Source organism: Coregonus lavaretus (genome assembly GCF_964263955.1).
Source record: "Coregonus lavaretus genome assembly, chromosome: 32".
NCBI classification, from domain to species: Eukaryota; Metazoa; Chordata; class Actinopteri; order Salmoniformes; family Salmonidae; genus Coregonus; species Coregonus lavaretus.
The window spans coordinates 36,620,991-36,646,488 of NC_140019.1; the positions used below are offsets into that span (position 1 = coordinate 36,620,991).

The 25,498-nt window shown below is 41.7% G+C and overlaps 1 protein-coding gene across 1 annotated transcript; it reads left to right on the forward strand.

Moving 5' to 3' along the window:
* The first annotated feature begins 182 nt into the window (after positions 1–182).
* On the forward strand, positions 183–25,208 carry LOC311107807 (transforming growth factor-beta-induced protein ig-h3-like). The gene is made up of 17 exons (XM_084150359.1): positions 183–338; positions 623–721; positions 8,160–8,224; positions 8,388–8,545; positions 11,463–11,627; positions 12,107–12,253; positions 12,492–12,633; positions 12,756–12,968; positions 14,712–14,849; positions 15,044–15,186; positions 16,209–16,345; positions 18,003–18,133; positions 20,904–21,028; positions 23,932–24,034; positions 24,140–24,189; positions 24,355–24,382; positions 24,486–25,208. Exons 1-17 carry the CDS (start codon positions 223–225, stop codon positions 24,545–24,547), a joined length of 2,022 nt encoding a protein of 673 aa, XP_084006485.1. The 5' UTR covers positions 183–222; the 3' UTR covers positions 24,548–25,208.
* Positions 25,209–25,498: the final 290 nt, after the last annotated feature.

Genomic DNA, 25,498 nt, shown 5'->3' on the forward strand with positions numbered 1-25,498 from the left:
AATAATTGTATCTCAAAATTATTTGTTCACATTAATGAATCGATTTTCTTTTCAATCTATTCTACTTATTTTCTTTCAATATCATTACTGTATTTGTGGCTCACTCCCCACGCCCGTCTTGGCTCACTCCCCACGCCCCTCCCCATAAATGTTCCCTTCACTATATATTCCTGGTCGCACCGTTCTCCGACTTGTCTGGAGTGCGGAGGGCAAAAGGCCAAAATGCAGCACTTAACTTTATTCACTTTGGCGCTCACCTCGATTGCAACTATTTGTTTGGCAAAGTCACCCTATCAATCAGTTCTTCAGCACAGCAGGATAAGAGGCAGACAGCATGGGTAAGGCTCCGAAATTATTCAAATGATGATGTGCACATATAAAGTTCTGCGCTATTCAATATCAAGCGAACATGACTTCTGTTCGTATAATTACAAAGCATGATTTATGTTTGAAAATATACAACCTACTACGCCTACTTATTTGTAATGGCATACTGTGTTGTGCTTCACAACTGCTTGAAGTAAAGTGAACAAGTAATTCGATGTGAAGGGCAAACTCAAATTGTCTACTGTAATGTGCCGGCAAAATAAAGCGTAATAAAATATTATTTCATCTCTTTTAGACCCAACGTGTGCGCGATGCAGAAAATACAGGGGACTGACAAGAAGTACTTCACCAACTGCAAGCAATGGTACCATCGCAAGATCTGCGGCAAGCCAACGTGAGTGTACTATAAGCATGTAATTAACGTGCATTTTAATTTGAATGGTTGACAGTGAGTTGATTTATTACAACATGCTGCGTCAATATATGTGTATTATAGCCTACTGGTGTAGACAATACATCTACTGTGGATCGATAGGCTGTCCTTCATCAGAAGGGATGAGGATCTCAAACTTTTTAAGTCATTTGTGCTGAGCAGGCCATTTCCTGTATTGTTCATTTAGATATGCAAACATTAGATTTTAAGCATGATTTATGAGTTGTCCACTCCTTTCATGTGGGTTTATTGAAGGAGAACTCCCAACTAAGATTGTCAGGCTGAAAGAAAAGTAGATAAAGCATTTAGCCTTCACCTCTATTCTGCTGGAAGCATAGAATAGAATAGAGATACACTAGATGGCATACAGGGAGAAGGAATTGATTTGACAGTTACAGTGGCTTGCGAAAGTATTCACCCCCTTGGCATTTTTCCTATTTTGTTGCCTTACAACCTGGAATTAAATTTGATTTTTTTTGGGGGGGGGGTTGTGTCATTTGATTTACACAACATGCCTACCACTTTGAAGATGCAAAATATTTTTTATTGTGAAACAAACAAGAAATAAGACAAAAAAAACAGAAAACTTGAGCGTGCATAACTCTTCACCCCTTTTGCAGCAATTACAGCTGCAAGTCTCTTGGGGTATGTCTCTATAAGCTTGGCACATCTAGCCACTGGGATTTTTGCCCATTCTTCAAGGCAAAACTGCTTAGCTCCTTCAAGTTGGATGGGTTCCACTGGTGTACAGCAATCTTTAAGTCATACCACAGATTCTCAATTAGATTGAGGTCTGGGCTTTGACTAGGCCGTTCCAAGACATTTACATGTTTCCCCTTAAACCACTCAACTGTTGCTTTAGCAGTATGCTTAAGGTCATTGTCCTGCTGGAAGGTGAACCTCCGTCACAGTCTCAAATCTCTGGAAGACTGAAACAGTTTCCCTCAAGAATTTCCCTGTATTTAGCGCCATCCATCATTCCTTCAATTCTGACCAGTTTCCCTGCCAATGAAAAACATCCCCACAGGATGATGCTGCCACCACCATGCTTCACTGTGGGGATGGTGTTCTCGGGGTGATGAGAGGTGTTGGGTTTGCACCAGACATAGCATTTTCCTTGATGGCCAAAAAGCTCAATTTTAGTCTCATCTGACCAGAGTACCTTCTTCCATATGTTTGGGGAGTCTCCCACATGGCTTTTGGAGAACACCAAACGTGTTTGCAGCTTAAAGTGTACGGCTTAAAGTGGTCCTATGGACAGATACTCCAATCTCCGCTGTGGAGCTTTGCAGCTCCTTCAGGGTTATCTTTGGTCTCTTTGTTGCCTCTCTGATTAATGCCCTCCTTGCCTGGTCCGTGAGTTTGTTGTGGTGCCATATTCTTTCCATTTTTTAATAATGGATTTAATGGTGCTCCGTGGGATGTTCAAAGTTTCAGATATTTCTTTATAACCCAACCCTGATCTGTACTTCTCCACCACTTTGTCCCTGACCTGTTTGGAGAGCTCCTTGGTCTTCATGGTGCCGCTTGCTTGGTGGTGCCCCTTGCTTAGTGGTGTTGCAGACTCTGGGGCCTTTCAGAACAGGTGTATATATACTGAGATCATGTGACAGATCATGTGACACTTAGATTGCACACAGGTGGACTTTATTTAACTAATTATGTGACTTCTGAAGGTAATTGGTTGCACCAGATCTTATTTAGGGGCTTCATAGCAAAGGGGGTGAATACATATGCACGCACCACTTTTCCGTTATTTATTTTCTAGAATTCTTTGAAACAAGTTATTTTTTCATTTGACTTCACCAATTTGGACTATTTTGGGTATGTCCATTACATGAAATCCAAATAAAAATCCATTTAAATTACAGGTTGTAATGCAACAAAATAGGAAAAATGCCAAGGGGAATGAATACTTTTGCAAGGCACTGTATGCTGAGTTAGTCCCAAACACCAGCTTGCATAAAATCTCAATCTTCAGAGAGTAAGCACGATGAAGGTGAGAGTTTAAGAAGCACATAAGTGAAATTCCTTCCTGAAACAGTAGCCCAAATATTTAAGTCACCTAACCATAACGACTCGATGTTGTAAAAGGTGACAGGCAGTGAGGTCTGTTTTCAATCATCTGCTGAGATTGAGGTTGTTATTACAAAACCTCGTTAAATATTGGTTCAGTTGGAATCCAGCTAGCTGCATGTTGAAGTGGGAAATGCTTTTTCTTCATCCTGTTACGGGAACTTCTCCTGCAGTAGTTGGGTCCTGCCAGGACTGTCTGATGCCAGTGGAGATGAGACAGTGTGTGTGTCTCAAATGGCACCCTACTCCCTAAATAGTGTACTACTTTTGACCAGATCCCTATTACTTTTGACCGGGGCTCCTAGGGCTCTGGTCAGAAGTAGTGTACTATATAGGGAATAGGGTGCCATTTGGGATGTACTGTATAGTCTGCTATAATGCAAGACGTCCCAACAGTCCTGGGGGAGAAATATATTCTAAAAGTGTTTATGACTTAATGGTCCAGTTAACATTTTAGTAATTTAGCAGACGCTCTTATCCAGAGCGACTTACAGTTAGTGAGTGCATACATTTATTTTATTTTGCATACTGGCCCCCCGTGGGAATCGAACCCACAACCCTGGCGTTGCAAACACCATGCTCTACCAACTGAGCTACATCCCCTGCCGGCCATTCCCTCCCCTACCCTGGACGAATTGTGCGCCACCCTATGGGTCTCCCGGTCACGGCCGGCTACGACAGAGCCTGGATTCGAACCAGGATCTAGTGGCACAGCTAGCACTGCAATGCAGTGCCTTAGACCACTGCGCCACTCGGGATTTCACAGTATAAAGGCGTCCTCATGCTTCCTCATGCTTCCCAGACGAAACAGTTTGGAAGAGTTTGTGCATATATTATGATGACATTTTGTGACGTTTTTGTTCGTTTTGGACTTCGGTAAGGGGTTTTTCGGTTGTTCGGGCATTTTCATTTAGAAATACTGCACCAAACATCTTAGTTAGATGTCAAATTGGTCTAGCTGTCTGGTCTAACTGTAGTAGTCTCTGATCTAACTGTAGTAGTCTCTGGTCTAACTGTAGTAGTCTCTGGTCTAACTGTAGTAGTATCTGGTCTAACTGTAGTAGTCTCTGGTCTAACTGTAGTAGTCTCTGGTCTAACTGTAGTAGACGACATGAAGCATGGACAACTATTTCTGGAGCATAAATAGCTAGGTTAGCTAGGTAGTTAGTTTAAGGGAGATAAATAGCTGGGTTAGCTAAGTAGTTAGTTTGGACAAGATAAATAGCCAGGTTAGCTAGGTAGTTACACAGTAGATCATGGATACCTTGTGTCTCTCTAATCAATCAGTCAGGGTACTGTTAAGTAGCTTGACCACCTCTGAGGGTCAAAGGACAACTCAAGTTACCAGTCTTCCAGATCGGCCCCGTCCTGGATCCATGGGCAGTAAAGGCACTGACAGCACTCCACAGTAGCGGTGGTTTGATTGACATCAATGTTAACGTCCCTGCAGGGAGCAAGATGCTATTGGTTATTTGCTCTGTCTAACATTCCTGTGAGATTGGGTTGTAGGTTTTGCATGGCATGGGAAAGCCATGTGTCGACCATTGCACCATTACATACCGCCTTGCCCTGCAGTGCATGGGAATTGGTGTGCTAAGAAAACATGCATTTGCTATTTAGAATAAGTTAGTGTGTGTTTGTGTGTGTGTGTGTGTGTGTGTGTGTGTGTGTGTGTGTGTGTGTGTGTGTGTGTGTGTGTGTGAGAGAGATAGTCTTCTGTTCCTGGAATGTTCTTGTTATTTGATCTCCCTTGATAAGTATTGTGAAATTATCTGGATATTTCCTGTAGAAAATGTAACCACTGACACTAACTTGATGACTTTGTAACGGGAGACTTTTGCTGGCGATTCACAACAGTGTTTCTTTCATTGGAAATTTCATGAAAGTTGAAGAGGAAGTGAAACTTTGCTGTGTGCGCTGGATGTTTGGAGGAAATTATGGCTTTAGAGGGCACTGTTGAGGGACCCTACATCCTTAAACACACACTAATCATTCATAAGGGAGCCAGGAAAATGTGATTTTTCCATAGCAAGCCAGGCCTAACTGTGTCAATTTGAGAGGGCTGGGACTGGGAGTTTGAGAGTTGCGTTCAAAGGACAAACTTGGGCTTGTGTAAACAAAGGTTCCTAAAAGCTTTTATCTGCTTGGATTTAATTACATTTACAGACAGAGACAGACATCCATGGAAAGAGGGAGCCAACCTGTTAAAATACTATTTAGAATATTTCTAATACTCTAGCCTGTCTGTAGTGCCAGATGTGCAGGGGTTTGCAGTTTGGGGAATATTATATTGGCCTGTTAGGCCAGGTAAGCAAAAAAAAAAAAAGTTTCTTAAATGATTTCAAATAGTATTTGAACCCAGGTCTGGATGAAGTTTTAAAGACAGGAATGTGTAGTAGCTTTCATCGTCCTGTACTGAACAATCCCTGTCTGTGTGACTGTGAGTGGCCACTGGGCTCAACAGGTAATGGGTTAGAATGTAGGCCATGGGGAGGTGGTGCTGCTGGGGCTAGAGAGGTTACAGTCACCAATAACCCTAACAACACCCCCTAGCTACCTAACAACCCCCCCTAGCTACCTAACAACCCCCCCTAGCTACCTCCCAACACCCCCTAGCTACCTCCCAACACCCCCTAGCTACCTCCCAACCCCCCCTAGCCTTCTCCCAACACCCCCTAGCTACCTCCCAACACCACCTAGCTACCTCCCAACACCCCTTAGCTACCTACCAACACCCCCTAGCTACCTCCCAACACCCCCTAGCTACCTCCCAACACCCCCTAGCTACCTAACAACCCCCCCTAGCTACCTCCCAACACCCCCTAGCTACCTCCCAACACCCCCTAGCTACCTCCCAACCCCCCCTAGCTACCTCCCAACACCCCCTAGCTACCTCCCAACACCCCCTAGCTACCTCCCAACACCCCCTAGCTACCTCCCAACACCCCTAGCCTTCTCCCAACACCCCCTAGCTACCTCCCAACATCCCCTAGCTACCTCCCAACACACCCTAGCTACCTCCCAACATCCCCTAGCCTTCTCCCAACACCCCCTAGCCTTCTCCCAACACCCCCTAGCCTTCTCCCAACACCCCCTAGCCTTCTCCCAACACCCCCTAGCTACCTCCCAACATCTCTAGCTACCTCCCAACACACCCTAGCTACCTCCCAACACCCCCTAGCTACCTCCCAACACCCCCTAGCTACCTCCCAACACCCCCTAGCTACCTCCCAACACCCCTTAGCTACCTCCCAACACCCCCTAGCTACCTCCCAACACCCCTTAGCTACCTCCCAACACCCCCTAGCTACCTCCCAACACCCCCTAGCTACCTCCCAACACCCCTTAGCTACCTCCCAACACCCCTTAGCTACCTCCCAACACCCCCTAGCTACCTCCCAACACCCCTTAGCTACCTTTAAGCCCCATTCTCAACGTCAATGCGTTGGTTCTTCTGCTTTGCTCAGCAATCACACTATGTTTTGAAGTAGTAACATTTGACCAAAGGTGAATCCCAAAGCTAACTAGTCTGTAAAGCTTTATACATAGTCACTTTTACAACAAATTACATCTTGTTATTTTGTCTGGGAAAGGAACGTTTTTGGTGTCTATTCTTAATCAATAAAGCAAGAAAACATTTTTTTGGGTACTGTACCAATGAATATAAAGTTACAAATGAGAGACTGTGTGGTAAATCCAAATCTATCTAGCATGCTGTTTTCAACATGGAACCAATAAAGTCGAATGGCCCTCCAGTCTCTTCTTCAGTACTTTAGTCTGGTGGATCGCTTGCCTCAACACTTGGACGTCTCAATGTACACAGTGTTTGAATTATGCAACCTTACTGTTTATTTTGTCAGAAATCCATGGCTACCATCTTTGTTTATGCTTGCGGAGAACAAAAACGAAGTTGAGTGACCATCTGTTTTGATAATCAGTCTGGTCTGGTTTCCAAGCTAGTGTGTTTTACAGGGTTTCCCTGTAACCCCACCTCCCTTGCTTAATATTAGGATTGTCCCCAAACCATGTTTCTGAGCTACCCCCTACCCTCACCCTGGGAGTTTAACAGTAGCTGATTGCTCAGAGCCTCGCCTGTCTGGGGTCTTTAACAGCTTTTACAGTATAGTTCATTATGCTTGAAGGGGATGGTGGGGATGGGGTGGCTAACTAGGGTTGATGTTGACAAGTGGGTTATTGAATGTGTCAGACTCAGGTAGTTTTCCATTGACTTTCATCAATGTTAGGACTCAGAGTTGGTCCTCTTTTACATTCTAGTCATTTAGCAGACGCTTTTATCCAGAGTGAGTTACAGTTAGTGCATTCATCTTAAAATAACTAGGTGTGACAACCACATATCTCAATCATAGTAAGTACTTTTTCCTCAGTAAAGTAGCTGTGGGGGGGGGGGGGGGGGGGGGTGCTGTGGGATTATTTAAGATACTCTTTGAAGAGGTAGGGTTTCAGATGTTTTCGGAAGATGGGCAGGTACTCTGCTGAAGAGCTTTGACTGGTCTGGGCCAAGAGATCAGAGCTGGAGTACTCGAGTTGGGGTGTAGGGGCTGCACGGGGCTGCAAGATGCCAAATAATTTTAGCGTAGCTTTCCACAGCTTTTGCCTTGTCTTTTTTTTGTGTGTTATGTATTGTTAATATTGCCACTGTGTGTTGCTCACTATAACCTATGTGTGCCACTGTTTGATTAGCAATACTAATGTTTACACAATGGACTAGCATCTTTTATTCATGTTTTTTGTTTTCTGGTTGTAGGAAGAACTTGCCACCGAATGTAGCTAGTTAAAAGCTTCCTTTTCATGGATCTAGACCACTTATTTTTGACTTAACTTTAAGGTGAACATTTTTATCCAGTAGTTTAGTGGTACACCTTCGCTTGACCGTTCTCTCTTTGTTTTTACTGGCGGGAGCCTGTGTTTCAGTATCAGTCTCTTAGTCCCCTTTCAGGAGTTTCTTTTGGCCAACCCTGGGTCAGTGGATTCCTCTGCTCCTTCTCTCACTCTGAAGAAATGAGCTTTTATGACCTTCCGGGATCCAGCTGAGCCCAGTTCAGATTTATTGTGGAAATATCTTAAATGCACAAAAAATGGCAGAACTATGTGTATAGCATGTGGTTGAATCATTTAACCTAAGACGCATTGCTCAATCTTTTGTAGCCTGGTCCCAGATCTGTTTGTGGCAAGACGGCACAAACGAGATCTGGGACAAGGCTAAAGTCTTTTTGATTTGAAAGGGTAATGAGAAACTGACCTGTTTGTTTTCATCTCTGATTGGCTGCAGTCATCCTTAACGTGTGTTCTTATTGGTCGACAGGGTGATCAGCTATGAGTGTTGCCCCGGTTACGAGAAGCTTCCAGGAGAGAAGGGTTGTCCCGCTGGTAAGAAATATGCAAATGAAGTTATAGCTCGGTCACTTACTACCCCATATAATGCAACAGCTAGTCATCAATTGGTTGTGAAATATACATCCATCAAGTCAACATTTTGAATTTCATACATTCCCCCATATGAAGATGAAAGAATGTATTTTTTTTCTTCCAGCCCTGCCGTTGGTGAACATCTACAACACCCTGGGTATGGTTGGAGCTGCCACCACTAAGATATACTCAGAGAGGGCTCAGCTAAGGGAGGAGATCGAGGGACCAGGGAGCTTCACCTTCTTCGCTCCAAGCAACGATGCATGGGCGGCCCTACCCGTTGTGAGTGTGTCTAGTTTTCACAGGAGAGGGGATACACTGAGGGAAAACCTGGAAATTAAATATAATTGACCCCAATCCTGTTGCATCTAGAGATATTGTATTATGCTGGCCTCGGGCTATGTGTTATCAGCCTAACCAACCACACTAGCGTTTCAAAGTTATTTTTAGGAGCAGTAGTTATAGCTATAACCAAGTTCATGTATTTGTTAATATATACAGGGCATTCGGAAAGTATTCAGACCCCTTGACGTTTTCCTCATTTTGTTATGTTACAGCCTTACTCTAAAATGGATAAAATGTAATTACATTTTCCTAATCAATCTACACACAATACCCCATAATGACAAAGCGAAAAAAGGTTTTTAGATATTTTTGCAAAGTTATCAAAAACAAAAAACAGAAATACCTTAATTACGTAAGTATTCAGACCCTTTGCTATGAGACTAAAAATTGAGCTCAGGTGCATCCTGTGTCCATTGATCATCCTTGAGATGTTTCTACAACTTGATTAAAGTCCACCTGTGGTAAATTCAATCGATTGGACATGATTTGGAAAAGCACACACCTGTCTATATAAGGTCCCACAGTTGAAAGTGCATGTCAGAGCAAAAATCAAGCCATGAGGTCGAAGGAATTGTCCGTAGAGCTCGGAGACAGGATTGTGTCGAAGCACAGATCTGGGGAAGGGTACCAAAAACTGTCTGCAGCATTGAAGATTCCCAAGAACACAGTCGCGCCCATCATTCTTAAATGGAAGAAGTTTGGAACCACCAAGACTCTTCCTAGAGCTGGCTGCCCGGCCAAACTGAGCAATCGGGGAGAAGGGCCTTGGTCAGGGAGGTGACCAAGAACCCGATGGTCACTCTGACAGAGCTCCAGAGTTCCTCTGTGGAGATGGGAGAACCTTCCAGAAGGACAACCATCTCTGCAGCACTCTACCAATCAGGCCTTTATGGTAGAGTGGCCAGACGGAAGCCACTCCTCAGTAAAAGGCACATGACAGCCCGCTTGGAGTTTGCCAAAAGGCACCTAAAGGACTCTCAGACCATGAGAAACCAGATTCTCTGGTCTGATGAAACCAAGATTGAACTCTTTGGCCTGAATGTCAAGCGTCACGTCTGGAGGAAACCTGGCACCATCCCTATGGTGAAGCATGGTGGTGGCAGCATCATGCTGTGGGGATGTTTTTCAGCGGCAGGGACTGGGAGACTAGTCAGGATCGAGGGAAAGATGAACGGAGCAAAGTACAGAGAGATTCTTGATGAAAACCTGCTCAGGACCTCAGACTGGGGCGTAGGTTCACCTTCCAACAGGACAACGACGCTAAGCACACAGCCAAGACAACGCAGGAGTGGCTTCGGGAAAAGTCTCTGAATGTCCTTGAGTGGCCCAGCCAGAGCCCGGACTTGAACCCGATCTAACATCTCTGGAGAGACCTGAAAATAGCTGTGCAGCGATGCTCCCCATCCAACCTGACAGAGCTTGAGAGGATGTGCAGAGAAGAATGGGATAAACTCCCCAAATACAGGTGTGCCAAGCTTGTAGCGTCATACCCAAGAAGACTCGAGGCTGTAATCGCTGCCAAAGGTGCTTCAACAAAGTACTGAGGAAAGGGTCTGAATACTTATGTAAATGTGATATTTCATATTTATTTATTTTTAATACATTTACATACAAGGGGGAAAAAACTATTTAATACATTTTAGAATAAGGCTGTAATGTAACAAAATGTAGAAAAAGTCAAGGGGTCTGAATACTTTCCGAATGAACTGAACAAAAATATAAACGCAACTTGCAACAATTTCTAATAGTTAAAGTTCATATAAGGAAATCTGTCAAGTGAAATAAATTCATTAGGCCCTAGTCAATGGATTTCACATGACTGGGAATACAGATATGCATCTGTTGGTCACAGATACTTAAAGTAAAGGTAGGAGCATGGATCAGAAAACCAGACAGTATCTGGTGTCACCATTTGCCTCATGCAGTGCGGCACATCTCCTTCACATAGAGTTGATCTGGCTGTTGATTGTGGCCTGTGGAATGTTGTCCCATTCCTCTTCAATGGCTGTGCGAAGTTGCTGGATATTGGCGGGAACTGGAACACGCTGTCCTACACGTCTATCCAGAGCATCCCAAACATGCTCAATGGGTGACATGTCTGTTGAGTATGCAGGCCATGGAAGAACTGGGACATTTTCAGCTGCCAGGAATTGTGTACAGATCCTTGTGACATGGGGCTGTGCATTATCATGCTGAAACATGAGGTGATGGCGGCGGATGAATGGCATGACAATGGGCCTCAGGATCTCGTCACGGTATCTCTGTGCATTGAAATTGCTATTGATAAAATGCAATTGTATTTGTTGTCCGTAGCTTATGCCTGCCCATGCCATAATCCCACCACCACCATGGGGAACTCTGTTCACAATGTTGACATCAGAAAACCACTCGCCCACACGACGCCATACACGTGGTCTGTGGTTGTGAGGCCGGTTGGACATACTGCCAAATTCTCTAAAACGACATTGGAGCCGGCTTATGGTAGAGAAATTATCATTCAATTCTCTGGCAACAGCTCTGGTGGACATTGCTGCATTCAGCATGCCAATTGCACTCTCCCTCAACTTGAGACATCTGTGGCATTGTGTTTTGTGACAGAACTGCACATTTTAGTGGCCTTTTATTGTCTCCAGCACAAGGTGCACCTGTGTAATGATCATGCTGTTTAATCAGCTTCTTGATATGCCACACCTGTCAGGTGGATGGATTATCTTGGCAAAGGAGAAATGCTCACTAACATGGATGTAAACAACTTTACGTGATGCGTTTTATATTTTTGTTCAGCATATATTGTTAGCTTGTGACTGATCGTTATTCTGATGAAAATATGACTCTGGTTTTTATGGTTGTGTAGGAAATCCTGGATGCTCTGGTGAGCAACGTGAACATTGAGCTGCTCAACGCACTCCACTACCACATGGTGAACCGCCGTTTGACCTCTGAGGACCTGAAGCATGGATCTGCCTTCCCCTCCATGTACCAAGACTTCAACGTTCACATCCACCACTACCCCAACGGAGTGAGTAGCATCTGTCCGATGTTTAATGTTGCATTTATATTGGAAACACAGGCGGCTGGTTGGCACCTTAATTGGGGAGGACGGGCTCCATAGTAACGACTGGAATGGAATGAATAGAATGGTGTTGACACATCAAACACAGGGTTTCCATCTGTTTGATACCATTTCATTCACGTCATTCCAGTCATTGTTATGAGCCGTCCTGTCCTCACCAGCCTCCTGTGATTGGAAGGTATATGATGTTTTGACCTGGCCTGGTCCCAGATCTGTTTGTGCTGTATGACACAGGCCATCTGGGCCCAAGTCAGTTGGAACCTATAGAGAGACAGCTCAACAACAAAAGAGACATGAACAGACAACGTCGTCGTCTAAAAATCTTTACCAAACAGTTTTGGTAATTTTTCAAAAACGGTCACGTTGAAAGCCAGCTAAATCATGAGATGAACAAAAAACGTCATAATTGCCTCTCGTTATTGCAGATTGTAACAGTGAACTGTGCTCGTCTGGTGAAGACAGACCAGCATGCTACCAACGGGATCGTGCACGTTGTGGACAGAGTCATCACCGCCGTTACCAACGACGTGCACACTTTCATCGACACCGATGATGATCTGGAGACTCTTCGTGTAAGTAAATGAGTTTTAACAGTTTGTTGCTTTATCCATTAATCCATTCATTCATTCATTCATTCATTCACAGAACAGTCTATCACACAGAACTCTCTTACCATTTTATACATGTTGAACATATGCTATGCAATGCTATCAGTCTTTTTTATTGTATGTGCAATTTGAATCATGTAGAGAAAAACAGTGTTCAGTGTTGATTCAGTGTTGATTCAGTGTGTGAATCTCTGTGTTTTAGACTGCTGTTGCTGCTGCTGGTCTGACCCAAATGCTGGAGAGTGATGGTCACTACACGGTGTTCGCTCCAACCAACGAAGCCTTCGCGAAGATCCCCCCTGAAATGCTCAACAGGATCCTGGGAGACCCCGTGGCTTTGAGAGGTGACTCTTTTTTTTTTTTAAGGACAGTTGGATATACAATGGGGAGATAGATATTGGAGAAGGAAACCCAATCACTTATTAACATTAACTAACTTCTACTTGTGTCTGTACTCTCCATCCAGACCTGCTGAACTACCACATCCTGAAGAACATGCAGTGTGCAGAGTCCATCACATCTGGTACTCCCCTGGAGACCTTACAGGGAACTGTGCTTGAGGTGGGCTGTGATGGGGCTGACATGACCCTCAACGGGAAGGCCATCATCCAGAAGAAAGACCAGCTGGGGACCAACGGAGTCATCCACTACATCAACGAGCTCCTCATCCCAGACTCAGGTATTCAAACCAGAGCCAGAGACTTAAATTGAGAGTTGCGTCAACGCCAAATATAAGGCTGTAATTCAAATTATTGGACCTCTGCCTTCTGTTATGAGATTATTAGTAAAGGTGATTTAGTCTGAGAAGATCTCTGTTATGAGATTATTAGTAATGGTGATTTAGTCTGAGAAGATCTCTGTTATGAGATTATTAGTAAAGGTGATTTAGTCTGAGAAGATCTCTGTTATGAGATTATTAGTAAAGGTGATTTAGTCTGAGAAGATCTCTGTTATGAGATTATTAGTAAAGGTGATTTAGTCTGAGAAGATCTCTGTTATGAGATTATTAGTAATGGTGATTTAGTCTGAGAAGATCTCTGTTATGAGATTATTAGTAAAGGTGATTTAGTCTGAGAAGATCTCTGTTATGAGATTATTAGTAAAGGTGATTTAGTCTGAGAAGATCTCTGTTATGAGATTATTAGTAAAGGTGATTTAGTCTGAGAAGATCTCTGTTATGAGATTAATAGTAATGGTGATTTAGTCTGAGAAGATCTCTGTTATGAGATTATTAGTAATGGTGATTTAGTCTGAGAAGATCTCTGTTATGAGATTATTAGTAAAGGTGATTTAGTCTGAGAAGATCTCTGTTATGAGATTATTAGTAAAGGTGATTTAGTCTGAGAAGATCTCTGTTATGAGATTATTAGTAAAGGTGATTTAGTCTGAGAAGATCTCTGTTATGAGATTATTAGTAAAGGTGCTTTAGTCTGAGAAGATCTCTGTTATGAGATTATTAGTAAAGGTGATTTAGTCTGAGAAGATCTCTGTTATGAGATTATTAGTAAAGGTGATTTAGTCTGAGAAGATCTCTGTTATGAGATTATTAGTAATGGTGATTTAGTCTGAGAAGATCTCTGTTATGAGATTATTAGTAAAGGTGATTTAGTCTGAGAAAATCTCTGTTATGAGATTATTAGTAAAGGTGATTTAGTCTGAGAAGATCTCTGTTATGAGATTATTAGTAATGGTGATTTAGTCTGAGAAGATCTCTGTTATGAGATTATTAGTAATGGTGATTTAGTCTGAGAAGATCTCTGTTATGAGATTATTAGTAAAGGTGATTTAGTCTGAGAAGATCTCTGTTATGTGATTATTAGTAAAGGTGATTTAGTCTGAGAAGATCTCTGTTATGAGATTATTAGTAATGGTGATTTAGTCTGAGAAGATCTCTGTTATGAGATTATTAGTAATGGTGATTTAGTCTGAGAAGATCTCTGTTATGAGATTATTAGTAAAGGTGATTTAGTCTGAGAAGATCTCTGTTATGAGATTATTAGTAATGGTGATTTAGTCTGAGAAGATCTCTGTTATGAGATTATTAGTAATGGGGATTTAGTCTGAGAAGATCTCTGTTATGAGATTATTAGTAATGGTGATTTAGTCTGAGAAGATCTCTGTTATGAGATTATTAGTAAAGGTGATTTAGTCTGAGAAGATCTCTGTTATGAGATTATTAGTAAAGGTGATTTAGTCTGAGAAGATCTCTGTTATGAGATTATTAGTAAAGGTGATTTAGTCTCTGACGATCAGAGGAGTTGAGAGTCTACGTGTGTCTGTTTGGGACGCTACTGCACTGAATATAAAGTAAATTCAACTCAATGGTTCTTGTTGAGACAAGACCTCAAGTCTACTTATGAGGAGTCTTTCCCATCTCTATGTGCAGTGATAAATGTTTATATGTACTGATCTCTTTTTAAAGCTAAGACCTTATTGGAGCTGGCCCAGGGATCCGTCGTTACCACAGCAACCAAGCTGTTTGTTGACGCTGGTCTTAGCGCCCACCTTTCTGGCTCAGAGGCTCTGACCATCCTGACCCCTCAGAATGATGCTTTCAAAGGTAACATCGATCGATGGCACTCTCTCTCCATCTTTGTCTCTCTCCATCTCTTTCTCTCTCTCCATCTCTCTCTCTGTCTCCCTCCCTCTCTCTGCCTCCCTCCCTCTTCCCTCTCTGTGCTAACAAACAGGAGGGACTTGAGCCATGATTCTTCAGCCATTTCATCGATCTGATAACTTGTCTATTGTTAACAGAGGGTGTGTCGATGTCTGGCGAGCTGAAGAAGCTGTTGAAGAACCACATCCTGAAGGAGCAGCTGTCTTCCAGGTCGCTGTACCACGGACAAGAGCTAGAGACTCTGGGAGGAATCAACCTCAGAGTGTTGGTCTACCGTAACGTAAGAGCCACTGATCAAAGCCCTCTAGAGGACCTACAGCTGGCATCAGAGGATATAAAAGCCTCAATTGAGCTGAATTAAGAGCGCGATCTAAAAGTAACTCTGAGCACAGTTGTTCTTCTGGAAAAAGACAAATATCTTCCTAAGGGCTAACTCATTATGTAGATTACTCTCTTCCTAAGGGCTAACTCATTATGTAGATTACTCTCTTCCTAAGGGCTAACTCATTATGTAGATTACTCTCTTCCTAAGGGCTAACTCATTACATAGATTACCCAAAATACACTATACCAAACTATACAAAGCATGATTGTGCTTGTTTTCATATTAACAATGAACAGTTTCTGGGTGGTCAATTCTCCAAATTCTCCAAATGAGTCAGAGAAGTAGGCCTAACTAGTGAGGTTTTAGTCCCTCTACACGTCCTCATACTGTAGAATAGTTATCCAGGATGTTGTTTCACACCGTTTTCACAGCTCTGCTCCGTTCTCTCCTGGGTGGCAGATGGTTGTTCAGCAACGCTCACATTTCTGCTTTGTAATGGAATTTCCAGACGACCACAATAAGCGTTTTCCAGAGAGAGAGAGAGAGACCACTTGTGAGTCATCATGTCAGAGTGCAGGGGAAGAAAGGAAGGAAGCCAGGTGCCAGACTGCTTGGTAGACTGGATGGGGTGCATCCCAAATGGAACCCTATTCCCTACGTAGTGCACTACTATTGACCAGAGTCCACAGGGCCCATAGGGCTCTGGTCAAAAGTAGTGCACTACATAGGGAATAGGGTTCCATTTGGGATGCAATCATGGTGATGAGTAGAGCAAACGTCCCTCCAACCTCGCTGTCTGTTCCCCTCTCTCTCTCTCTCTCTCTCTCTCTCTCTCTCTCTCTCTCTCTCTCTCTCTCTCTCTCTCTCTCTCTCTCTCTCTCTCTCTCTCTCTCTCTCTCTCTCTCTCTCTCTCTCTCTCTCTCTCTCTGTCTCTCTCTCTCTCTCTCTCTATCTCTCTCTCTCTGTTTTAATAACAGAGCCTGTGCATTGAGAACTCCTGTATCGCTGCCCACGACAAGACCGGCCGTTTTGGCAGCATGTTCACGGTCGACAAGGTCCTGACTCCGCCAATGGGTACCATCATGGATGTCCTGAAGGCTGATGACCGATTCAGGTGAGAGTCAATGAATCAAAGAAAATAAATCAGTGAATGATTCAATGAAAAGGCTTACAAAGGTTGTCCTTAATATAATATCTTGAGGCAACATGATTTAATTTCAGAAGAACAACCCTTCAGTCTGTTTCTCCCACCTATCTGTATCCCCTTTGTCATTTCATAACTGTCTCAATAAAGGGTACAAATATATTTTTAAAAATAAAATATGCTAGTCGTTTCAATGATTTGTTAATTTCAATTGACCAAAATAATGTAAAAATAAATCCAACTTTATATGTTGCTAAAAATGTAAGTATCTTTCAAATTGAGTGATTGAACTCATTGGAAGTCTTTTGATTTTAATCACATTGCATTTCCTTATCTTGCCACGTGACTCTTTTTAGAGGATTGTGGGTTATTCAAAACATTTGACTTTTTGATTATTTCACCCAATGTTGTATGAATGTTTGAAGAAAAGTATATTTCTATATTAGTATTAAGCTTGTTGTGCCATCATGAGGTGTAATGGATTATGATGAACGGATATCAAAACCGTCAGACAAATTGACATTCAATGAGCACAGCACCCATTCCCACGTTCATGAATGTCAATGGATGAGGCAAGTGCAGAATCCTCAAGTCTTGCAGTTCAACATCCAGTTAGTGCTGGTGGTTTGAACACTGAGCTTGACAATGCCCGCCAAACCGGTATAAAATGGCAAATGATGAAATACATAAAACAATGTTAACCATTAAGACACCAGACAAAGGGATATAATTCTGCACTAGACAGGATTCAAAACATCATACTGGCATTTTGAAGCTGTAGAGAGAGTAAACGACAGCAAAGGAGAAGGTATCTAATTCTGCACTAGACAGGACTCGAAACACCAAAATAGTGTTTTCAATCTTTTCTGTTAGTGCTCCCAGTCCCTGGCTAGGTGTTGCGCAACACTTGATTAAGGGGTGCTACAACACACCATGTAAATGATTCAGAACATCTCAGGAGGATGTGTTTCAATACTCCAGCAAAGTTAAGATTTTGTCTCCTTCAAGTTGGTGGCAGCTCAGTTCAGTTGGTGGCAGCTCAGTTCAGTTGGTGGCAGCTCAGTTCAGTTGGTGGCAGCTCAGTTCAGTTGGTGGCAGCTCAGTTCAGTTGGTGGCAGCTCAGTTCAGTTGGTGGCAGCTCAGTTCAGTTGGTGGCAGCTCAGTTGCCACTGATTTTGGTGTTACAACGCACTTCATTTTAACAGTGTAGCTTCTTCCTACGTAGCACAGCGTGTGTTCTTCTTCTGTAGCTAGATATCCTGGGGAGAAGGTCCCCCCAAGCGTCTAATGGTTTTCCCAGAACTGGAAGGCTGAAAGGCAATCTGCTGCTTCATTTCCACCCACGTTCAGAGACCTGGTTCTTTTCCATTTTCTCTGTATGTTTTCACTACCAGTGATCTGTTCTGTTCTGCCATGATTCAACTGATACATATTTTGGTATATTTGGCACATCAGAAACCACAACTCATCGATGTGGTTAAAACTTTCCTATTAGTCAACTGTCAAGTCCTCTTTCTTGCTCTGAATATGTTTTTTCAAACTGTGTGTGTTGGAAATCAGTCAGTTGTCAAGTCTTTCTTGCTCTAAGGATGGTCTTTCTAAGTGTGTGTTCTCTTCTTTGTTCCAGTCTGTTGGTAGGTGCCATCCAGACGGCTGGCATGACAGAGCTGATGAACCAGGCCGGTCCCCATACCGTGTTCGCGCCCACCAACGATGCTTTCAGCGCCTTGCCAAAGGCTGACCTCAACAAACTCATGGGTAAGGACAGCCCTGGCTCCAGACATTCTAGTTTTTCTAAAACAAAGCCAATCTCAAACGAGAATACAGGGTTGAGGTCTGGGGATGTAAGACTAGGATCATTATAACAGACACCTCTCGGCCATATGTGCTCTATCACATGCATGCCATATGTAGTGTATGCCTTATGTAGTGTATGCCTTATGTAGTGTATGCCATATGTAGTGTATGCCTTATGTAGTGTATGCCATATGTAGTGTATGCCATATGTAGTGTATGCCTTATGTAGTGTATGCCATATGTAGTGTATGCCATATGTAGTGTATGCCATATGTAGTGTATGCCATATGTAGTGTATGCCATATGTAGTGTATGCCTTATGTAGTGTATGCCTTATGTAGTGTATGCCATATGTAGTGTATGCCTTATGTAGTGTATGCCTTATGTAGTGTATGCCATATGTAGTGCATGCCATATGTAGTGTATGCCATATGTAGTGTATGCCATATGTAGTGCATGCCATATGTAGTGTATGCCATATGTAGTGTATGCCATATGTAGTGTATGCCTTATGTAGTGTATGCCATATATAGTGTATGCCATATGTAGTGTATGCCTTATGTAGTGTATGCCATATGTAGTGTATGCCATATGTAGTGTATGCCTTATGTAGTGTATGCCATATGTAGTGTATGCCATATGTAGTGTATGCCATATGTAGTGTATGCCATATGTAGTGTATGCCATATGTAGTGTATGCCTTATGTAGTGTATGCCTTATGTAGTGTATGCCATATGTAGTGTATGCCTTATGTAGTGTATGCCTTATGTAGTGTATGCCATATGTAGTGCATGCCATATGTAGTGTATGCCATATGTAGTGTATGCCATATGTAGTGCATGCCATATGTAGTGCATGCCATATGTAGTGTATGCCATATGTAGTGTATGCCATATGTAGTGCATGCCATATGTAGTGTATGCCATATGTAGTGTATGCCATATGTAGTGTATGCCATATGTAGTGTATGCCTTATGTAGTGTATGCCATATGTAGTGTATGCCATATGTAGTGTATGCCTTATGTAGTGTATGCCATATGTAGTGTATGCCATATGTAGTGTATGCCATATGTAGTGTATGCCATATGTAGTGTATGCCTTATGTAGTGTATGCCTTATGTAGTGTATGCCATATGTAGTGTATGCCTTATGTAGTGTATGCCTTATGTAGTGTATGCCATATGTAGTGCATGCCATATGTAGTGTATGCCATATGTAGTGTATGCCATATGTAGTGCATGCCATATGTAGTGCATGCCATATGTAGTGTATGCCATATGTAGTGTATGCCATATGTAGTGTATGCCTTATGTAGTGTATGCCATATATAGTGTATGCCATATGTAGTGTATGCCATATGTAGTGTATGCCTTATGTAGTGTATGCCATATGTAGTGTATGCCATATGTAGTGTATGCCTTATGTAGTGTATGCCTTATGTAGTGTATGCCATATGTAGTGTATGCCTTATGTAGTGTATGCCTTATGTAGTGTATGCCATATGTAGTGCATGCCATATGTAGTGTATGCCATATGTAGTGTATGCCATATGTAGTGCATGCCATATGTAGTGTATGCCATATGTAGTGTATGCCATATGTAGTGTATGCCATATGTAGTGTATGCCTTATGTAGTGTATGCCATATATAGTGTATGCCATATGTAGTGTATGCCATATGTAGTGTATGCCTTATGTAGTGTATGCCTTATGTAGTCTATGCCATATGTAGTGTATGCCATATGTAGTGTATGCCATATGTAGTGTATGCCATATGTAGTGTATGCCATATGTAGTGTATGCCATATGTAGTGCATGCCATATGTAGTGTATGCCATATGTAGTGTATGCCATATGTAGTGTATGCCATATGTAGTGTATGCCTTATGTAGTGTATGCCTTATGTAGTGTATGCCATATGTAGTGCATGCCATATGTAGTGTATGCCATATGTAGTGTATGCCATATGTAGTGTATGCCTTATGTAGTGTATGCCATATGTAGTGTTTGCCATATGTAGTGTATTTCGGTGACTGGCATCCTGCCTGACAAACAACCAAACTGTGAACAGGTTTCACATGACTGGCTTTGCAGACCACAGTACTTTTCCAGTAGAGAAAAATCAATGGCACCTAAAGACAACCTGATATGACCCACAGTGAGAATATGTTCGGCAGACAGACAGAACTATTTGTATAAACCTAATGACCTATCTACACCCAGGAAATGATGACATGAAAGAATGCATCTTGGATGCTGCCACACGTATGAATGCCAAACAGCTGTGGTTAACTGGAGCCAGTTGTTCAGTTACAGTATCACCTACCTACAGTATACTGCAGCTACAAATACACTTGTTTGGGTATATACAATAATTTATATAATGAATAAACACTGCTGTTTGTTAATGATTGCCTAGCCGTTTTGAAACAACAACTGTTTCGATGAGCAGGACATGTTTAGACAAATAGCATCATGTTGAATGACTTCATGTTCAATGACTTGGCCACAGCAATGAGAATGTAGCTGTAATGCTAAAGTGACCTTAACTCGTCAGTTCCATGTTGCAACTTGCACAACCGATTCCTCTTCACTTTTTAAACAATATTCATTCCTCAGCAGTGTTTTTAATGCGGGCTGTTAGTTTTCCTAAATCCTCTGTTTGTAAATGTCTAGACCATAGAGATACAATATGATCCGGTAGGTGTTCTATTTCATTTTGTTGTCTAGGCAACCGCCAGGAGCTGGCCAGTGTGTTGAAGTACCACATGGCTAAGGAGATTCTGGTCAGTGGAGGAGTGGGCTCCCATACCAGACTGAAGCCTCTGCAGGGAGAGAAGCTGGAGCTGAACATGGTACAGTAGGCCCTCGTGACTGTTTGATCCTGGAACACATGATTCCTGGAACACATGATCCTAGAACACATGATTCTGGAACACATGATCCTAGAACACATGATCCTGGAACACATGATCCTGGAACACATGATCCTAGAACACATGATCCTGGAACACATGATCCTGGAACACATGATCCTAGAACAATTTGATCCTAAAAAATGTTGATCTTGTAACAATTTGATCTGATAACAAATAATGTTTGATATTGATACTACTAACATGTGTACTACCAATACTACCAGTACTAACATGTACTACCAGTACTAACATGTACTAACATGTAATAGCAGTACTAACATGTACTAACATGTACTAACATGTACTAACATGTAATAACATGTACTACCAGTACTAACATGTAATAACAGTACTACCAGTACTAACATGTACTACCAGTAATAACATGTAATAACAGTACTAACATGTACTACCGTATTAACATGTACTACCGTATTAACATGTACTACCAGTACTAACATGTACTACCAGTGCTAACATGTAATAACAGTACTAACATGTACTACCAGTACTAACATGTACTACCAGTACTAACATGTACTACCAGTACTAACATGTACTACCAATACTACCAGTACTACCAGTACTAACATGTACTACCAGTACTAACATGTAATAACAGTACTAACATGTAATAACAGTACTATCATGTACTACCAGTACTAACATGTACTACCAGTACTACCAGTACTAATATGTACTAACATGTAATAACAGTACTAACATGTACTACCGTATTAACATGTACTACCAGTACTAACATGTACTACCGTATTAACATGTACTACCAGTATTAACATGTACTACCAGTGCTAACATGTACTAACATGTACTAACATGTACTACCAGTACTAACATGTACTACCAGTACTAACATGTACTACCAGTACTAACATGTACTAACATGTACTACCGTATTAACATGTACTACCAGTACTAACATGTACTACCAGTACTAACATGTACTAACATGTAATAACAGTACTAACATGTACTACCGTATTAACATGTACTACCAGTACTAACATGTACTAACATGTACTACCATATTAACATTTACTACCAGTACTAACATGTACTACCAGTACATGTTTTTCTTTTTATTTATGATTTTGTTTTCAGTGGAGAAAAGTTGTACTTTTTTTGTTGTGTACTTCTATTGTGTACTTCTATTGCTTACATAATTTGTAATAATTTGTGTACAATGTATTGCTATACAGTACCAGTCAAACGTTTGGACACACTTACTCATTTTTCTTAATTTGTACTATTTTCTACATTGTAGAATAATAGTGAAGACATCAAAACCATGAAATAACACATATGGAATCATGTAGTAACCCAAAAAGTGTTAAACAAATCTAAATATATTTTATATTTGAGATTCTTCAAAGTAGCCACCCTTTGCACACTCTTGGCATTCTCTCAAACAGCTTCATGAGGTAGTCACCTGGAATGTATTTCAATTAACAGGTGTGCCTTGTTACAAGTTAATTTGTGGAATTTATTTCCTTCTTAATGCGTTTGAGCCAATCAGTTGTGTTGTGACAAGGTAGGGGTGGTATACAGAAGATAGCCTTATTTGGTAAAAGACCAAGTCCATATTATGACAAGAACAGCTCAAACAAGCAAAGAGAAATGACAGTCCATCATTACTTTAAGACATGAAGGTCAGTCAATCCAGGAACATTTCAAGTGCAGTCGCAAAAACCATCAAGCGCTATGATGAAACTGGCTGTCATGAGGACCGCCAGAGGAAAGGAAGACCCAGAGTTACCTCTGCTGCAGAGGATATGTTCATTAGAGTTAACTGCACCTCAGATTGCAGCCCAAATAAATGCTTCACAGAGTTCAAGTAACATACACATCTCAACATCAACTGTTCAGAGGAGACTGCATGAATCAGGCCTTCATGGTCGAATTGCTGCAAAGAAACCACTACTAAAGGACACCAATAAGAAGAAGAGACTTGCTTGGGCCAAGAGACACGGGCAATTGACATTAGACCGGTGGAAATCTGTCCTTTGGTCTGATGAGTCCAAATTTGAGATTTTTGGTTCCAACCGCCGTGTCTTTGTGAGACACAGAGTAGGTGAATGGATAATCTCTGCATGTGTGGTTCCCACCGTGAAGCATGGAGGAGGAGGTGTGATGGTGTGGGGGTGCTTTGCTTGTGACACTGTCGTTGATTTATTTAGAACTCAAGGCACATTTAACCAGCATGGCTACCACAGCATTCTGCAGCGATACGCCATCCCATCTGGTTTGCGCTTAGTGGGACTATAATTAGGTTTTCAACAGGACAATGACCCAACACACCTCCAGGCTGTGTAAGAGCTATTTGACCAATAAGGAGAGTGATTGAGTGCTGCATCAGATGACCTGGCCTCCACAATCACCCGACCTCAACCCAATTGAGATGGTTTGGGATTTGTTGGACCGCAGAGTGAAGGAAAAGCAGCCAACAAGTGCTCAGCATATGTGGGAACTCCTTCAAGACTGTTGGAAAAGCATTCCAGGTGAACCTGGTTGAGAGAAGAGTTTGCAAAGCTTTCATCAAGGCAAAGGGTGGCTACTTTGAAGAATCTAAAATCTAGTTTGATTTTTTGAACACTTTTTTGGTCACTACATGGTTCCATATGTGTTATTTCATTTTACATTAAAATGTTTAGTCATTTAGCAGACGCTCTTATCCAGAGCGACTTACAGTTATTATGATGTCTTCACTATTATTCCACAATGTAGAAAATAGTCAAAATAAAAAAAAAACCTTGAATGAGTAGGTGTTCTAAAACTTTTGTATCACCTTGTAAATGGCCTGTATGTTTTTTCTCCTTCAGAGGAACCAGACAGTGTACATCAACAAGGTGCCAGTGGTTGAAGCCGACCTGATGGCCACCAATGGAGTTGTCCACGCTGTGGGAGCCATCATAACGCCACTGCGTAAGAGCAATCACTTTATAAATACTGAATAAACCATCTCACCTTACTGTATATGGCATACTGTATTATCCTCCAACGGTCTCCTTCTCTCTCTATCTCCTCCAGCTCCTAAGGTTGACAGGGAACAGGCTGATGCCCCCGTCTCTTCCAAGGGAGTAAGACATTTATAGACAGTTCACTTATCATGTCTCTCTTTACTGTCTTATTAGATGACCGTCGTTGTAAATCTGCAGCTATGTGAATGTACATTATCTAAAAAAAAGATTTGTTTTGTATTTGTAGATTGATATCTAAATATTGTTGTATTCCTTTCTTCACAGATGGACTCAAGAATCGGAGTCAAAAATGGTAAATATTCTCTTATCTACATCTCCCACAGTCTCACGTGGTGCATTCCACAAATCAAACTGTTGTTGAACTGGTGTTAAATGTTGTTATGAACTTGTTTCAGATGATCTCTTCCAGAAGGTCAGGAAAAGTCTCTCCAGCAGGACGATGACTCGCGTCCAGTAAAACAAATTAAGAGGAGAAAAACATAATTACCTACGGTACATCAACACAAATCAAGGGATTGTTTATGGAATGTATTCTTATCTGGAACTCTCAAAGGGAGTCTTATCGATCTAATTTTGTCAAAGATGGTCAACATAAATAATAACCCAGCACTAGATGAAGACAGAGATGGGATATATTTTAGTAGAATATGTTGTATAATTGCTTTCATATACCAAAGACCGAAGATTTGAATTGCTTGTCGGTTTTCTTTTATGTGAAACTGGTCAACCAAAGCACAGCAACTAGCTATGACTACATATACTGTAGTTTCATGAAAGTGTTTTGAATGTTCACGCGCGACTTCTGTTTTAAATGTAAACGCAGAGCAGATTTTTTTTGAGAAACGTATACTGTATTTTGTTTTGTTGTGATACATGTAGCATGTTTGCATGTTTAGGCTGGAAAGGAAAAGCTATTCAGGCACACGCAAATGGATGTCAAAGTCATGGCCTCTTGAGTTCTGATTCTCTTTCATTTTTTCATTAAACCTGTTGAAAACTTTAATTCACTCATATTCAAGTCACATTCATTCCATTTGTAACATACTGTAGCAATATATTTTGTGTGGAAACCAAAGAGCAATGTCTGCACATTTCAAAAATAAAATGTTCATTTTGTAGCCACAGAGTTTAATTGGATTTATTAAAGTTCTATCCATGACGACACGTAAGTGTTTCAAGATATTGGCACGGCGCTTGTGTAATATTATATTATATTATCTGGTCCTCTGTAGCTCAGCTGGTAGAGCACAGCGCTTGTTCCGCCAGGGTAGTGGGTTCGATCCCCGGGACCACCCATACACAAAAAAAATTTATGCACACATGACTGTAAGTGGCTTTGGATAAAAGCGTCTGCTAAAATGGCATATTATGTTATCATCTTACCTGCGTTCCAAACGGTATCCTATTC

Coding starts and splice junctions, on each gene's coding strand:
- LOC311107807 (XM_084150359.1), top strand. CDS start 223: ATGCAGCACTTAACTTTATTCACTTTGGCGCTCACCTCGATTGCAACT. Junction 339..622: donor ATAAGAGGCAGACAGCATGG/GTAAGGCTCCGA, acceptor CATCTCTTTTAG/ACCCAACGTGTGCGCGATGC. Junction 16,346..18,002: donor AAGGCTGATGACCGATTCAG/GTGAGAGTCAAT, acceptor TCTTTGTTCCAG/TCTGTTGGTAGGTGCCATCC.